This window comes from Mustela erminea, chromosome 21 (assembly GCF_009829155.1).
Source record: "Mustela erminea isolate mMusErm1 chromosome 21, mMusErm1.Pri, whole genome shotgun sequence".
Taxonomy (NCBI): domain Eukaryota; kingdom Metazoa; phylum Chordata; class Mammalia; order Carnivora; family Mustelidae; genus Mustela; species Mustela erminea.
Window position 1 is genome coordinate 3,210,694 of NC_045634.1, and position 16,927 is coordinate 3,227,620.

Genomic DNA, 16,927 nt, shown 5'->3' on the forward strand with positions numbered 1-16,927 from the left:
CTCCCCTGGTATGACAGGTATATGACCTTCCAAGTCTCCCTCTTGGCATGGCCATCTAATGGGTGGATCACCCTTGGTTTCACACCCAGCATGTCCAGGAGGGTCCGAGGCAAGTAGCCTGGCATCCACCAGTAACCCACCATGTGGCCTCACACCGGCCATTTAACTTCTCTGAGCCTGTCTCTAACCTCGTGTTCATAGAGCAGGGGAAGGGAGCTCAGAATCTCTTCTCTTAAGGGGGCGCATAACGCAATGGTCCGATGTCCCGCCTTGGGCAAAGCAGACTCAGAAAGGGCAACGTGACAGGGAGCAGCTGGGGAAGGAATGTGTTGCGAGGGAATGCACATCAAGTACAGATCTTTGCACATAGTAGGAGCTCATTAAATATTTGTTGATTGATTGCTGGCCCAAGAGTTCTGACTCCATACTTCACTTCTGTGTGGTCTGGAAGAAAGATGTAGAATATGACTCCAAATTCATCCTGATCTGGACAATGGGGGCAATTATCCAGAAATGTGAGCCATCGTTCACCCCCCCTTCCCACACTTAGTCTTTTGCAATAATTACCTGATATTTCAAATGAGGCAGGATTTTTAAGAACCTATGTAATCGAATCTAGTATTAGAGACTTACATTGTTTCTTCTGCCTGAGAAAGACACTTATGCTATTCACCCATTTTTTTTTTTTTTGAGATTTTGTTTATTTGTTGGAGAGAGAGAGAGAGAGAGTGAGAAAACACACAAACAGGGGAAGCAGAAGGCAGAGGGAGAAGCAGACGCCCCGCTGAGCAAGGAGCCCGATGCAGGACTTGATCCCAGGACTTGGAATCACAACCTGAGCTGAAGGCAAATGCTTAAATGACTGAGCCACCCAGGTGTCCCTCACTCATCTTTTCTTCTTTAAAATTAATATTTATTCTTTTACCTTTTTAAAAAAAATTATGGCAATTATAGAAATTTTGGGAAACGAAGAAAAAGAAAAAGAAAACAGTTTAAACTGCCTATGAGTCCAACAGGCAGAGATAGTTAACATATAAGGGTACCTATTTCCAGGCTTTCTAGTTTCTTTCCTTCCTTCCTTCCTTCCTTGTGTCCCTCCCTTTCTCCTTCTTTTCCTACTGTTCTGTCTTTAAAATCTGAGTTATACTATATAAGTGTGTGTGTGTGTGTGTGTGTCCTATATTCTCTATATGTCATTCATTCATTCATTCATTCATTCATTCATTCATCATCAGCAAGCCTTTATTCACTGAGTGCTTACCAGGTACCAGGGCACTGTTCCATGGGATACAGCTGTGACCACAACCGAGGGAAATCTCGACCCTTGGGAAGCTTACATTTTGATGGTGGTGCTGGGGAGACAGACAGTAAAATAATGAACAAAACATGTAGTGTGTTAGAAGATCATAAGAAGTAGGTAGGGAAATAAAGCAGAAAAAGGGGATAGGGAGAGGCTGGGTGCCACTTAAATAGGAAAGACCTCCTTGAGTTAGTGATGCCTGAGCCTGAACCAGCAGGGCTAAGATCCCCTATTTTCTATATCCAAACTTTGACATGGCTTTCTCGGGTGCACAAAAAATCCAGGCAAAAGTCTTGTACCAGCCTTATGGACAAGGTAGTAGCTAAGAGGAAAAATGCAAAGAAAAGGGCTGAAAGTCTACGGCCAAGTCCTGGGTCTTCCCTCATATGCAAATATGTGCACAGATGGAAAGAGCATGCAGGGTTGGTTTGGGGGAAACATTGCTGGCTCCTTCTTGTCGCAGCTATGCCAATGCGGTGACTCTATGATCCCCCCACTTGGACAAACCTGTGTAGGACCAAAAAAAAAAAAAAAAAATCACATCAAAACAGCTCCATTTTTGGCATTGTCATTGCTTTTTTCACACTCATCTTTGCCAGGGTCATAATTATTGTTAACATTTGCACCAGACTCTTCAGTTTTCTGAGTTCTGGTGTTTTTGGAGTTCCTAATGAAGTATGGGATAAAGCAAAGGAAGTGTGGTCAGAGTATTCTTTTCACATTAAATTTCCAGGTTTGAAGGGGTCTAGAGCCTGCCTGGCCCCCTTTGTCATGAATTGAGGACCTGAAGCTCAGAGAAGTGGAGAGACTGCAAGTGCCATTCAGGACCTCAGGCTGGAAACCTAGACTCCTTAGCTCTGTGCGCCCTCCACACACGGTGGAGATTATCCCAGCATCATTCCCTTCCAGCAGCCAAGTTGGGTTTTCCAGTGTAAAACTCCGAATGATGAATATTGCTCTAGAATCAGCCAGTGGTATCAGGGCCCTCAAATTAAGAACAAAGTCTGTCTTGCCTGTTTCAAGTATCTGATTTTTTTGTCCACCTCCACCTCTGGGCCCATGTGGGCTCTGTCTAGGGATGGGCCTCAGGGGCTGGTGTCAGCCTCAAGGATCTTTCCTGGATTGCTTTGAGTGGGGAGGGGGTTGCAGGAAGTCATCTGGCGCTGCTGCCCCAGTGTCTATGAGCCACCGCCGCCACACCCCCCCCCAATGAAATCCTGAATATGGACTTTGTCTGGTGAGTTCCACTGTGCTCCAAATGGACTAAAGCCAGTCATTTGGCAAAAATCAGCTCAGTTGCCGCCATTGTTCTTAAAGAGGCAGTGCTGAATGGGCTGTGGACTAATGTATTCTATTATGCCCCTGGAGCTGGCCTCTGAGTGTTGGGGAGAGGGCTGCATTCCGCGGATGCTCCCTCCCCTGCACTCTGCTCTCCAGCCCTGCACTGGCCCCAGGGAGGAGCTGCTCAGGCAACCCAGGGGCCATAGGTTTCTCACCTCCCAGGAACAGCCCTTGATAATCAGCTGTGCGGAAGGCACTCCAACTGGAAAGCCTGCAGTTGGAGGAAGGGGCCAAGTCCAGTAAGAGAGCCAGGAACGGGCATGGAAAGGCAGGCTCGGCTGCTGAGAGGAGCAGGCGAGTTGCCCCAGCCCTGCCCTGCCTCCCTCACATCCATAGGTCATGAAACCCAGGTCTGGCGCCCCTTCTCCTCTGCAGCCCATTGCCCTCCAGGAACACTCCTCCTCGGGAGAACAAGAGGGGTCACAGGATTTGTTTTGAGCAGCTTGCAGATCTTTCATTCCAGGGTCAGTTATGCCCAAACCAGGAGAAATATGATGTGTGGAAGATAAGATGAGAGGCTTTGGAGACAGAGACCCCGGGTTCACACATTTATCATATACGCCCTTATTAAGCACAAAGGAGAGGCTTGTGTGAGTCTTGGGACACTACTTCTGGTTCCTCGTGTTTTGCAAAGGTAGGCCTCTGTCTGGGAGAGCTGGAGGGGACCTCAGCCAGAGGAGTAAGGAGGGAAGGCAGGGTGCGGCCGGCTGGTTTAGGGGGTTTTCCTAAACAGGCAAAGGTTTGCATATGTGACTCTCTTAGCTCTGGGGCTAGGTGAGCTCGTTCTTCAGAATTCTTTCCCCCTTTTTGGATCTTAGCACTGCCTGGTTCTTCCTCCCCGCCATCCTAGGTAACCTGCCGTGACTGCACTTTTTCTCAATGATAGCAGCTTCCTGACCTTCTGAAAGTTCTCAGAAGGCCAAGAATCTATTTGTTTAGGATGGTTTGGGTGGGGCCAGAGCTGAGGAGGTGGACAAAATGATGGAGAAAGAGAACTGTCTTCCAGTCCAGCAGAAGTGTGAGACCTGGGGCTACAGGCCTAGTGCCACAGTGAGGTAGGCTCCTGGTGGGCACATTCTGGGGCCATGGCCTCAGGATGCCCTTGGCGTCTCTGAGTTGCTGGACAACGAGTGGGTAGACGAATGAATGCTTGGAGACGGAGCAGGCTGTCCTGACCGACTTCGACCTGTCCTCAGCCTGGGCTCTTCTCATCTCCCTTCTCCCCGACCCTCTTCTCTGTACAAATGCCCCCCGTGGTTGCTTTGATGCGTGTCTTCCTTTCCTACCTCTCCGCTTTTAGGGGTTTGGGAACACATCTCAGATGGCCTCCCTCACGTGACTCAGCCCGGGCAAAGGCTCTGCCAGGAGAAGAGAGAGAACAGAATAAACTCCAATCGGAAATCCCCGCTAATTGCAAGGAGGCCATTTCCTTGGGGAGGGATGGAAATAAAATAAAATATCTGGGAATGTGGGTGCGTTAAGAAGGTGTAGGACGCAGAACATTTCATCCTCCAGAAAGCACAATTTATTCTCCTGTCAAGGCACCAATGATAATGGTAATAAAAGAAAATATAAGTGATGGTGGTAAGGATTATGTGGCAATTTAGGAAGGAGCCAGTTATATATTTATGGACCAAAATAGCTGAAAACCCTTCACACCCGAGGAGTTAATGCGGAACTTGGGAAGCTCTCCAAGGTTGAGTGGCTCTGCTTGGGGAGTTGGTATTTATGGAGCTCTAAACCATGTATTAAGTAATTTGGTGGTCTAGACTGCAGTTAAAAATAAAGAACAAAAGGGTTGAGTGGACAATTTATGTTTTTCGGAGGGGTGGGGCCTTATGGCTTTCTTGTAACACTCCAAGTGTTAGGAGATTTGTTCAAAGACCAATGTTTGCACAGAGACAGATATTAAGTACGATAGTGTGGCGCTGCTGGGCGATTGCAGAAGCTTCCGGATACAACTGCTTAAGTTACAGTGCGTGGGGAAGAAAGCAGGGTCTGTTCACTTCTGGCTGCTGCAGTCAGCTTCGGGGGGGCCAAGAGGCAGCCCCTCTTTGCTGCCTAACCTTTCCTTGCTAACACCCCTGCAGCGTGGCTTTCTTACGAAAGCGAGTTGCCTGTTGACCCTTTCTGCTGGAAAACTAACTTTCGTTACTAGCTTTTGTCGGAATGCTCTATAGTCGGGTGGCTGAAGAGCTTGTCTGTCACTGACTCTCCTGTTCAAAAAAGTGGGCCCTTCCAGGGGGACGCTAAATCGAGGGGTACAGAGAAATGTGATGCGTGTGTATGAAAAACCCTGACACTTTGAGATAGGGTGCTTGGCAGCTGTAGGAGAAAAAACAGGGGTCCCTGGGTGGCTCAGCCATTGGGCGTCTGCCTTTGGCTCAGGTCATGATCTCTGGATTCTGGGATCGAATCCCGCATTGTTCTCCCTGCTTGGCGGGAAGCCTGCTTCTCCCTCACCCACTCCCCCTGCTTGTGTTTGCTCTCTCGCTGTCTGTCTCTGTCAAATAAATAAATAAAATCGTAGAAAAAAAAAGTCAGAACAGGAGAATGGCAGGCACATGTTAGAGTTTCTTAGGATGGCGATTCTCTGTCTTAAATATGCATAAAAGTCACCTAGGAATCTTGTTAGAACATAAAATCTGATGGGACACATCTGGGATGGCACCTGAGATTTCACATTTCTGACAAGCTCCCAGAAGATGAGGCTGCTGCTGGTCTGGGGGCCAATCTTTGAATAATACAGTCCAAGGAGAGAGTAAAAATCAGAACTTGAAGCTTTTGAGTTTTCTGTCTGCTTGGAGAGTCCCTAAACGACAGATCTGTGGCATGTTACGTTTGTGTCTAGCTGTATGAAAGAGAAAACCCGAGTGACCCTGGATTTCAAAAAGGGAGGGAGAGAGATTGTAGATCTCACCTAACAGGAATTCCATGGCAGGCCATCAGCTCATTTCTTTCCAATCAGGTTCTTTCCCTCTTTCTGTTGCTCTGCGGGATCGTGTGGGGGTTTGTCCTCATGGCTGCAGGACTGCTGCTGGCTCTGGCTACACCTGTATTCTAAGCAGGAAGAAGAGGGAAAGGTCAAATTGTGGGCCTTTGAAGGTTGTCTGTTTTAAAATGCTTTCCAGGATGCCCCACTTACCACCCTGCACTTGATTCTCCCTGCCTAGACTTGGGTGATAAGACCAAGCCTCAGCTGCTGATCACACATCCTCTGTGCACCTGCAGTGTGGCAGGTGCTGAGCTCAGGACTGGAGGTAGGTGGACAAAAAAGATAGGGTCTCTGTCCTCAGGAAGCTTCTAGAGACATGGAAACAAGTGAAGGGTGTTTTAGGAGAGGCGCTCAGAGAGCTGTGGTACCCAGAGGACGGACACAGGACCGTCTTGTCCCCCTTCTCACCGGGAGGTTCTGGGAGGATGGTCTGAGAGAACGTGGAGGGCGGAGTCTTGGATTGGGGCTGGGGAGAGGCAGGTCCGCCGGGCCGGCATGGGCTTTAGGCACAGAGGCACGAGGCAGCACCGTGCATCTTGGGAACGGCGTATCCACTCACACCTCTGTTAGACCTGTCCCAGGGCTGGGGGCCATCTGGTGTGCAACCTGCATAGGGAATCTTCATGTAACATACAATCCTGTTGGTCATGTCACACCAGGTTTTAAATGGTTTAATTATCACCCTTGGAATGATTGCAGAACTCTGGAAACATGTAGGCTCTAGAGAGGACTGTAGGTAGACCTCCTGCCTTATACCCAGGATTAGCTTTTGTACCTAAAAGTCACCCCCTTTCTCTCATGGGTCTATAGTGAGCTCTCTCTCTTGGCATGGCCCACAGTCTTTTATCCTCTGGAGCCTTTCTTTTGGGCATCCTCATGACGGCAGTCCAGCTGTACGTGTTATATGGGTAGCTGCCTACCCAGAGCACTGGGGTCACCTCTGTAACCCAGGACAGGCCAGGGGACCCGTCCCTGAAGTAGCCCCCAATCCCATGCTTCTGACTCCTGTATGTACGCATGACTCCATCCTTCTCTTTTTCTGTCCTGGGATCCCATGGAAAACACCCCATGCCCTTGTCCAGACCTTCAGACCTATCTCTCCATCCTCCCCACTCTTTCAAATCCATCTTTTCTTTCTAGCTGGCCCCTTGGAAGAGTCCGATAAATGAATTCACAATAAAACGTTAGGGGCAGCTAAAGGCTCGATGGGGTTCTCTTCCCAGGGATGAGAATTTAGCAAAGGCAGTTCAGCCTAGTGCTGAGTCGACAAGATTGAAATCCAAAGATCTGTGTTCCTGATCTGAGTCTGTCCCCACCAGAGTGCAGTGGTGGCTGGATTGGTGGTGAGGGGCCCACCCCGTTGAGCCTCAAGGTCTTCTGTAAAGCGGGATAATGAACTTCTCTGCCAGCTCCGAGGCCTTTTGTGAGGCTCCAAGACCATGAGACAGGAAGGGTGCCCCTCGGGAAGACAGTGGGAAGACAGCTGGCTCTACTGGGCCGGTGCTGGGTCTGAGCCAGCGGAGGAAGCCTGGGCGGGGAGGGAGGCTGCCCCGCTCTGCGCCCACGGGGGCTCCGACATGATGGACATGATGACTTTCCCAGCCAGCCCTGGACAGGGGCGGAGGCTCCCGGAATGGGGAGCAGGGGTGTGACGATGCGCTCTCCGCTCCTTCCCCCAGTAGCTCAGGTGTATCCGGGTTCTTCTGGAGAAAGGTGGTGGAGCTGTCTGGTGTGCCTACCACGAAGGGTTAGGTAAATAAGCCCGGGGTTTCTTGGGGGAATGTGTCCTGCTGCTAGGCCACTGTCCTCCCTGGGGTAGTCCTGGGAAAGAGGGGAAGGAGTCCCTAAAGGCTTGTCTCTCCTACTCTGCGGTGTCCCATGAAGCCTTGAGCTCTGACGTCAGGACCTGGCACCAGGTGTCACAAGGCAAGAGCCGCTCCTAGCTTCTCTTGCCCCGCGCCGTTCCCAGGTGTTGTCAGAGGCTTCTGGCCTTCTGCATCCAGTCTCTGTTTTTAGAGAGTTACCTATTTATGTGTGGGAGTGGGGAGAGCATGCACAAGCCGTGGGCGAGGCAGAGGGAGAGAGAACCTCAAGCGGACGACCCGCGGAGCCCAGAGCCCAGCACAGGGTTCTGTCTCATGACCCTGAGATCATGACCTGAGCCAAAACCAAGATCAGACAACAACTGCTTTGGGGCCTGGGGCTCCATATTTCCTGTAGTGTCCATGCAGGATTTTCAGGAAGTTCTGCTCTCTTCCTGGACTGGCCGAGACACCCATCACCACCACCACGCCCACCCCCCACTCCCTCACCCCTGCGATCTTCTAACGAAGCCTTCTCTGTGTGTGCCCTGGGGAGAGAGAGGCGTGAGTCTGCAGGTGGAGGCATCTGTGCACCAGGTCTGCTCTGGACTTGGACGAGAGGAGAGCGCATACAAAAGTCCCACCCTTTCTTTACAGTCTTTCTTTAAAGTGCTCGTGATCATTTCCCTTAGAATGGAGATCTAGGAAAGATTTTTCTTTCCTGCAGACAAAGAGAGCTATGGGAGTTATTTATTCACGCTTACATTTTGCCTTGGTTCTTGGGGAATGCAGTGCAAAATCAAGGCTCAGGTGTAATGCCTCTCTCAGCTTGGGTGTTTCCCATATCAGCCTCCCTCTACTACATCCCAGTGCGGTTTTGGTGACAGGGTACTGGCTGCATGCCCGGAACAGTCATAGAAGGGGGAATGCCCACGTGAGACAAAATATGACAAGATCCTGGCCTTCCACGGGCTCAAACAGTAGACACCCCAGAGGAAACAGTTTTAAATGTCCACGTAAGTGCAGTGATGAAGTGTCCACAAGTGCTCTGGGTGCGGGGAGGAGAGAGGGGTGCATCCGACTAAGGGTGGAGAAGGGAGGTGATGCACTGAGAGGAGGCCAGGCAAGGCTGCAGGAAGGATGGGCAGTGGGCTTGCCAGATACAGTACAGGACCTGGGAGTTCAGTTTAAATTTCACATAAACAGGAGTAATTTATGGTATAAGTATGTCCCATGCAATCATTGGGACATACGTACACTAAAAATATTAAGAAGCAGGTACCATATTTTATTTTCTGAAATAGCAGGACAGGCATTAATAGTTCTGCTTTACAGATGAGAACTCTAGAGCCAGAGGGATAAAGTGGGAGTTACCCAGGCACCCCACCTGCGGCGAGCAGCAGAACCAAGGCATTACTCTGGATTTCCTAACTCTGGGCCAGAATGCTTTACGCTGCATTGCATCAGACCCACCACCACCCAGCCACACGCAGGACACCTTCTTGCCCTACTGCATTGATCCTGGCTGATGGAGGGATGCTGCGGGTAGCTCTAGAGTGTCAGAAAGACCACGAATGATAGGATAATGGGACAGAATAGGAGGAAGAGACTGAAAAGCACTCCCTTCCCCACAAGCCTTTTTCTAGGAATGGGCAGGAAGGAGCTCTGTGTGTGGGAGGAAGCCACTAGATAGGCACCTGGGAAGCCCCTCTTTAGCTCCACTGGGCCCCAACATTCAGCTCTGGGCAAGGGGCTCTGGGCCTCCTTAAGCTGGTGTAAGGAAGCAACAGGGAATGTACTTCCAAGTTTCATGTATAGGCATCTGGCAGTGTGGGAAAATCAGAACTTTTCTGAAATGAAAAACACAAGTTTAAAGTTGTATTTTCCCCCTGCTCATTTACACCATGCCAAGAGGGAAGATGTGCCTCCTGGCAGCTCTCCGGCTCTAGAACCCTGATTTCTAGGAGCTCTGTCATGTCAATAGCAGGTTTAAAGAATTTTGCTCTAGAACTTTCTCCTCTACATACACACATTGTTGCCATTAAGGAAAGCACAAAGTTTTGATAATATGAAAAAGGACCAAAAAACCCCAAAATTCAACTACGACAACCTGTAGTCACCTCTAAAATGCAGTCTTCAGGCTATCCTGCCCAGTGCTGGTATACAATACATGAACTGATTGGCAGCAGGCAGTCATTCATCAGAATCTCAGGTGTTGGTTCAGGTCTATCAATGGTGTTGAGATTGAGTCATCCTTCCTTTCCCCCTGGGACCTAGGAGGAGCCAGGAGTATACCGGGTTTAGGATTCCGGGGTTCTTGGTTATCCCACACTCCATATCTGTCATCCAGACACTGTATTGCTGGTATGGCTCAGGAGGCCCCTCTTTTGAGCAGTAAGATGGAATGGGGAATTAGGAGCTAGGGGTGATCAAAGTCCACAAGGAACAACCGGGTGTGGGCTAGGTCCTCTCATGAGTGGGACTGTGAGGTTTACTCCTGGTTTGAGACCCTCCGAGACTGGGGGAGGTGCGGTCACCTGGGCTACTTTTCAGAATTTTAATGGTGGACAGACCTCAAGTCTTTCCACCATCTGGGGAGACTGCAAACATGTGTGTGAGGTCAGCTAAGCCTGGATTTCAGTGGTGAGAGGATGTTATCTACAAACACAACTCTTTCCAATGCGGGAGTAAACAGACGCATTTGGCTCGGGACCCAGGGCCTGGCTGTAGGAAAGAGAAAGACCCCCTACCAAACAGCATTTTTTCTCTAAATGCCCCTTGAATTGAGACACACAGTTGCCCGGTCTCCTGCAGTCTATTCTCTGTGAGGAATGTCTTCCCCAGTTTCTGGGGCTGAGCATTACCGATTGTTTAGGGATTAACCCTTGGCCATCCAAAGTCTTGGTCTGTGGCTCTCATCTCTTTCCCTCCATTCTGCCCCTCTTATTCTGGTGCACCTTTCATGAGCCAAGAAAGGACAGTGTGGCCGACCGATTGCAGATGCTTCCGGGTGGACAGTGGAATCATAATCTCTGTATGGGCATGAGTGCTTTAAGAAAAGAGCCTCACTTCTTCACAAACTCTGGTAGTTTTACTTGGAATCTGTCCATCAAGAAATTAGGTCTGCAGAGTCCAAAGCAAGCTTCCCCAGAGCTTTACAAACAAGCTGGCCCAGTGAGGCAGCCCCTCCTATGGTGTCTGCCTTGAGCTGTGAGCTCTGTGGCCCATTTGCCACATGGGCTGGTATCACACTGCTCAGATGCGGGTTTTTGGCATACTTGGCCTCCCCTCCACCCACACTTCAAGATACAAGCAGGGTGGAGACCTAGTCAACTTCACAGGCTGCTTGCCATTGTCACCTGTCCCTGGGATCAGTCATGGTCATACTCCCAGCTCTCTGGACCTTGACCCTTCCTCTCAGGGTGATGTTCAAAATATACAAAAAATTTCCAGGTGTTCGGAGGGTGGGGAGAATTCTGTTTCTTTGGGGGAAGGGGTTTCCTAGGGGAGAGGGTCTAGCTGTGTTTCTGCTATTACACTTTTCACCTTCTGCTTTGATGGGGACCCTTGGTTTTGACCTGAGGTTCCTGAGCCAGCTCTGAATGGAGCATGTGTGCCCTAGCGATGGGCTTGTTATTTACACAAGCCACACCGATAAGTGCACATGTGTTTTTAATGTTTTGGCTTTCTACACCACAAACATGTCAATGTGTCTATGTGTGCACACGCAGACGTGCTGTCAGGCTGGGACTCGAGTAGTTCTTTTTCTTTTCTTTAACTTTCTTTTCTCGTCCTCCTGAAGCTAACACCTTCCTGAGTAATATTTCCTCCTGCACGGAGCGGAGTTGCAGCAAGGACCCACGGCCCCCATGTTGTCTGAGGGCCACCGTCTGGTTGTCCCACCTGGAAAGGTGCTGCCTTTTGAACCCCGCGAGCAGCCCCATCTACACCTTCCCCTTGGTTTTGCGGGAGCCGAGAGCCGGACTGGCTGGCGATATAAAAGCAGACCTAGGTGGGTTCAGCCTTCCTGAGCCCCGGTTTGGGTTTTGTCCCAAACCGTCTGCTTTTGTATTGTAGCTACGAAGGACAAAACCGAAGAGGTGAGCTGCTTGTCTGGTGGGCTGCTTTTTTACGAAAAAGCATTAAAAAAGCATTAAAAAAAAGTCTTCATTATCGCGTGGATTTGTAAGTACTGTTAAGGTTTCTTGCTTCTCTTCCAGCCGACTCAAGTGGACCAGCGTTAACTCCCCTCTTTATCCACCGCACACTTTTTTTCTTTTTAAAATCCATCCCCTCTTTCTTTCCCTGTCCTCTTCTTCTTCTTTTCCTCTCCTTTCCCCACTTCTTCCGCTATTTATTTATTTATTTTTGGTTTTGTTTTTTAAGGGGTGTTGACCGGGGTTGAGTTCTAGCCGACCGAACCCCCCTGCCAGCGAAGCGATTGGTGAATCGCGCCGGTGACTGACGTGCGGAATGAGTGCGGCTCGCCGCAGCCGGGAGCTGATTGGCTGCGCGGGGAGACTCCGAGGGCGCTGCTACAGGAGCACCGGGCACTCGAGTCCTGCAGCCTCGGGAGTAGGTGCCGCGCGCCCGCCCGCCCGCCCGCCAGCCCGCCGCGCGCTCGGGAGCCGGGGCCGAACTCGGGCCGCCGCGCAAGCTCCCCTCCCCGCGCAAGCTCCCGCCGCAGGCCGAGGGCCGCCACCCGCCGAGGACAGGGCAGGAGCGCGCGGCCGCCGAGCCGGGCAGCGCTGGGGACGGCGTCTTTTGTCCCCGGAGATCGCTGGAAGTTTGCGGCGGGACGCGCGCGGGGAGGCGGCCGAGGCAGCCCCGACGTCGCGGGAGCGAGTGCGCCGAGCCAACATGGGCAGCGGGCGCGGCACGGGGGGCCGCCGCTGGGCCGCCTCGGGCGTGCTGCTGGCGCTGGCCGCCGGGCTCCTGGCCGCGGGCTCGGCCAGCGAGTACGACTACGTGAGCTTCCAGTCGGACATCGGCTCCTACCAGAGCGGGCGCTTCTACACCAAGCCGCCGCAGTGCGTGGACATCCCGGTGGACCTGCGGCTGTGCCACAACGTGGGCTACAAGAAGATGGTGCTGCCCAACCTGCTGGAGCACGAGACCATGGCCGAGGTGAAGCAGCAGGCCAGCAGCTGGGTGCCCCTGCTCAACAAGAACTGCCACATCGGCACCCAGGTCTTCCTCTGCTCGCTCTTCGCGCCCGTGTGCCTCGACCGGCCCATCTACCCGTGCCGCTGGCTCTGCGAGGCCGTGCGCGACTCGTGCGAGCCCGTCATGCAGTTCTTCGGCTTCTACTGGCCCGAGATGCTCAAGTGTGACAAGTTCCCTGAGGGGGACGTCTGCATCGCCATGACCCCGCCCAATGCCACCGAAGCCTCCAAGCCCCAAGGTCAGGCCGCCCCTTCCCACGCGCGCGAGCTTCCCAACCCGGGCGGGCTGGGGTCCCGGGGACCCGCCGCGGGAAAGCCACTGCCACTCGGACCCCCGCCCGACCGCTCCTCCCCGGAGTTCGCACGCGCTCCCTGGAGGTCGCTTGCAAGCTGTGCGGAACGAGTTTTTAAAAAGCCTCTCGTTCGTCCGAGGTGTCGCTTGGCACCTCTGCCGACCCAGGTGCACGGCTGGCCTGTCCGGCAGCGGCGGCTGCGCCTGGGCCCCTCGCAAGCTCGATGCGGTGCGTGGAGCAGCTGTTCCTGGGATCCAGCTCGCTTTTTCGTACCTGAGACAAAGCCTGTTCGGAAGGAGAGCCCTTCTCCCGCTGCAAGGGAACCGAGTCCCCGTGGAAGTTTTTAACACCGAGACGGGATGCCCCAGGAGGGAAAAAAAAAACCCCAAACCCAAAGTGTAGAAAGCCCAGAAAGGCTGAGAAAATGCTAAGGCGCAGCTTTGTGTATTTTCATAAATTGGATGAGTGTTAACCCTCCCCCCCCACCCCCCACCCCTTCCCCAGGCTTTCTTTAGCTAGTCCTTCAGCCAAGTAGCTCTGGGAGGGTTGCAGAACTGGCCGAGTTTAAGAAAAAAAAAAAAAGTTTAGAAACAGGATTTCTGTTTCTCCACCCTTTTCAGGTAACTGCTTGGGGAAGCTGGGGGCTGGAAAGCCTGTACTCTCATTCTTGCATACCCCCTGCTTCTCCCATTTACACAAATCCTCAGGTAATTAGAAAGATAAAAATGCAATTAGCTCATTGTTCATCTCTCCTTGGGGAGTAGGGCCACGCAAATTGGAGACTTTCCGAACAGCCCCACGGAGGGGGCTTGCGCTTCCTCTTAGAACCCCTCCCACTTAAAGGGCAGCTCTTGAGGGGAGGGGAAAAAAGAATCCCTCCTGGAGAGGCAAAAACAAAACAAAACAAAACAAAACCAAAAAATCAAAACAAACAAGAAAAAAAAAATCCAGTGCAATGGCTTGACTTTTAAAGGAGCAAATTCTTCAGATGCTGAGTTGAGGCTGAAAGAAAGATGTGTCCATAGTCCTATAGTCCGGAATGGGGAACCATACCTAGGCGCCCTGAGCACAGGCTCCAGTGTCCCCCAGGGGTTGGAGGAAGGGGTTTAGGATGGGGGTCGGGCTGTTGGCTGACTTGGTTCATCCTGAAGTGATGCCTAAAAGGGAGATGTCCTCTGAAGAGTTTAGTCTTCCAGTGTGACGGTGGTCGTATGGGGAAAGCAAGCCCCCAATGCTTCTGCGTGTTCTAGGGAGGGAGCAGATTGGTCCAAAGTGACCGACATTGGGTGGCCTGGGCCCCTGGCGGGTGGGAGAGGTGGCAGCCTGGCTGCGGGGGGCCGGGGCACCGGCCACCTCTTGCGTGTCTGCACAGGGTTAACCTCTGGGGGAATTGCGGGCCTTTGGATCAAGAGCTAAGCGGTTACCTAGAGCAAACAAAGCACTCGTGTTCTGCTGGTGTGGGGCCATCCTCTACAGCCCACAGGATTTTCCTTCTCCCCTTCCTCACTGGCTGGCCGCTGGCTGGCCGACGGCCCGCCCAGAGATGAGCCCACTCTGCTCCAGAGGCCTCTGTTCCACCCCCAGCTGTCTTTCGGGAACAGTCCTTGCACATGGAGACCTTGGGGGGGGACACCTTTTATGGGGAAGATGGCGGACTGGCTGAGGTGCCTACGGATAAAACGGGAAGAATCCTCCCAACCAACCCCAACCCCCGCTGCCCCGAAAGGCTGGAGTGGAGTGGGGGATATCCTAGATTTGCTCTCTTGCCTTTGACTTCTGGGCTGCTGTTCCACCTGACTGCCCCCTCCTGAGTCTGGGCCTTGGTACCATCCTCCCCACGCCTCCCCTCCAGCCCCTGAATGCCTGGGTAGCACCCTCCCAAGGCCCGCTCCCGAATAGAGAGGAGCCCTGAGAGGACCCATCAGGTGTGGGGCTTGGGGACTGGTTCTCCCCTCATTGGTTTTGGTGAGAGGTTCTGCCCAGAGAGCACCCATTCCTCCCCTTTGGTGGGAGGGAGCCCGACAGGAGCCCCGAATGACTTCCTCTGAGGCCACATGGCCATTGTCAGCTGAGCTTGGAGGTGGGAGGGCTGTGTGTGTGTGTGTCTGTCTGTCCGGAGGGGCAGGTTGAGACAGACCAAACTACCAGTCCTCATGAGCTTATGGCTTGGGGTTCCAGAATGGGAGCTGGTACTTTGGGACGAGAATAAATACACAGGTACTACTTGTATTCTCCCTTCTCTTTAGTCTTTGAAATTAAAGCCAAATTTTCAAGGCATAATGCATATCTCGGCATGCTCTTCATGTAATTGGGCATGTTTTGGGGGTATTGGGCACACTTTAAGAGCCTTGTGTTAGTAAAGATCGACTTGATAATGAGAGAAAAGTCAAAAGATACTTTTCCCTCCAAAAGTCTGACACCCCAGCTACATCAGCAACTGTCTCTGTGCGGCATAGGAAAAGCATAACTTTATCAACTTTCCAGGAAAGTTCTTTCTACATCTTGCGCTTACGTTAGATCTACCCATACCCAGGCCAGGAAATGGTGGTTTCCCCTTCCAGCCAGGTTTCACCGATTGATGTTGTATGAAACGAGGTTATATTTTTAGTTTAATTTTTTTGTTGTTCAGATGTGCTGTGTGTTAGAGCAGCCCGGCTGTTCTAGTCATGGATTGCAGGGCCCACGGTGCTCTCCTTGTCTCCCGGGAGCCTCTAGGTCTCGCCTCAGGATGTGGAGGAGCTGGCCAGGGAAGACTTGCTGTGTGTGTGAGGGAGAAAGTTTGTGTGTAATTGTGTGTGTTTACTGTGTGTGTGTGAGAGTGAGAGAGCGCTGTGTGCACGTGTCCTGATTTAAAAAAAAAAAATCACTTAATCGTGACTCTAGTGTTGGACTGTTGTCTCCTCTCCATCCCCTAAAATATTAATGAAACACAAAATTCTTCAGTTTTGGGTTCCCTTGCTTTAAACATTTTTAAATCTCCCTTCAAACAGCAGTTTAGTTCTACCTCTCAGATGGATGGTGGGTTTTTCCTACAGAGGTGGCCTGCAGGGCCCCAAGGACACACCAGCGGGGGCATAGATTAATATTGCTTTACACATTCCTCCTTTCCCTGGATCAAGCTACTCCAGAGTCGGCCATAAGAAAAGTCAAGATGGGGGTTAGCTCACCCCGTGAGCTGTTTCTACCTTGAGAGGCGCTGAAGGTCAAATGTTCATTGGCGGGCCTGAGCATAATGCCCCGTTTGGCTACAGAGCCTGTCAGGGAACTCAGAGGGTCCAGAGGGGATGACGGGAGTGTGCCCTGGGGACAGTGTTTGATAGTCTCACTTCCGGGGCCTTGCTCCTTGTTCAGTCAAGATTATATTCATAGAAACTTACAGTGTGATGACTTCTACTTAAAAAAAAAAAAAAAAGAAAAAAAGAAAGAAAGAAAGAAAACAAGGAAAACCCCAAAACCCGGTTCGCCCTCCTGGGATAGGTAACACGGTCCTTCCCATACTTCAGGACCTCCTTTCCCTGTTTTTCTCCCCAGGGAAGCAAGAATCATAATGCAAAATTCTGGGTAAGTTTTTCCCTTTGTCAGAAAAACTACCTCCAGGACCTAATTTCAAATTCTGGCTGAAAAGCAAATTTCCAAATTCTGCTTGCAGTGTGGCTGTGGCTCTTGCCGCACTGAGAATTAGATGGTGTCTGGCCCTGGGTATGGAGCCAAGGTGGGAAAGAAATCCTAAGAAAGATGAAAGGGTGTGGTCCCTGCTGGGCCCCGGGGGACCCTGCTTGAAAGTGGGGGTGACCGGCTGAGGACTGGGTATGTCCTGGGGGGCAGCGCTGGCCTGGCAGGGCTGTGCAGCTCCCTCCATAGTGTCACCACCTTGGTGACGGTGATGAGCCCCGGGGAACATCACAGACAGGAGACTCTGCCACGGAGGCCACTGGAAAGGACAGGGGAGGAGGAAGAGGAGGACAAAGAGCCTTCGATTTTACCATTGTACTTCGGGGTGACTTTCCTCTGCTTCTCAGCGCCACCCTGGC

General features: G+C 51.7%; 1 protein-coding gene across 1 annotated transcript in view; it reads left to right on the plus strand.

Annotated features, from left to right (window-relative positions):
• Window positions 1-12,000: 12,000 nt before the first annotated feature.
• SFRP1 (secreted frizzled related protein 1) overlaps window positions 12,001-16,927 on the plus strand; it is a 44,787-nt gene continuing 39,860 nt past the window's right edge. Inside the window, exon 1 of the mRNA XM_032329098.1 lies at window positions 12,001-12,842. Coding sequence (XP_032184989.1) covers window positions 12,299-12,842 — 544 coding nt within the window. The 5' untranslated portion in view covers window positions 12,001-12,298. The remainder of the gene's footprint in view (window positions 12,843-16,927) is intronic.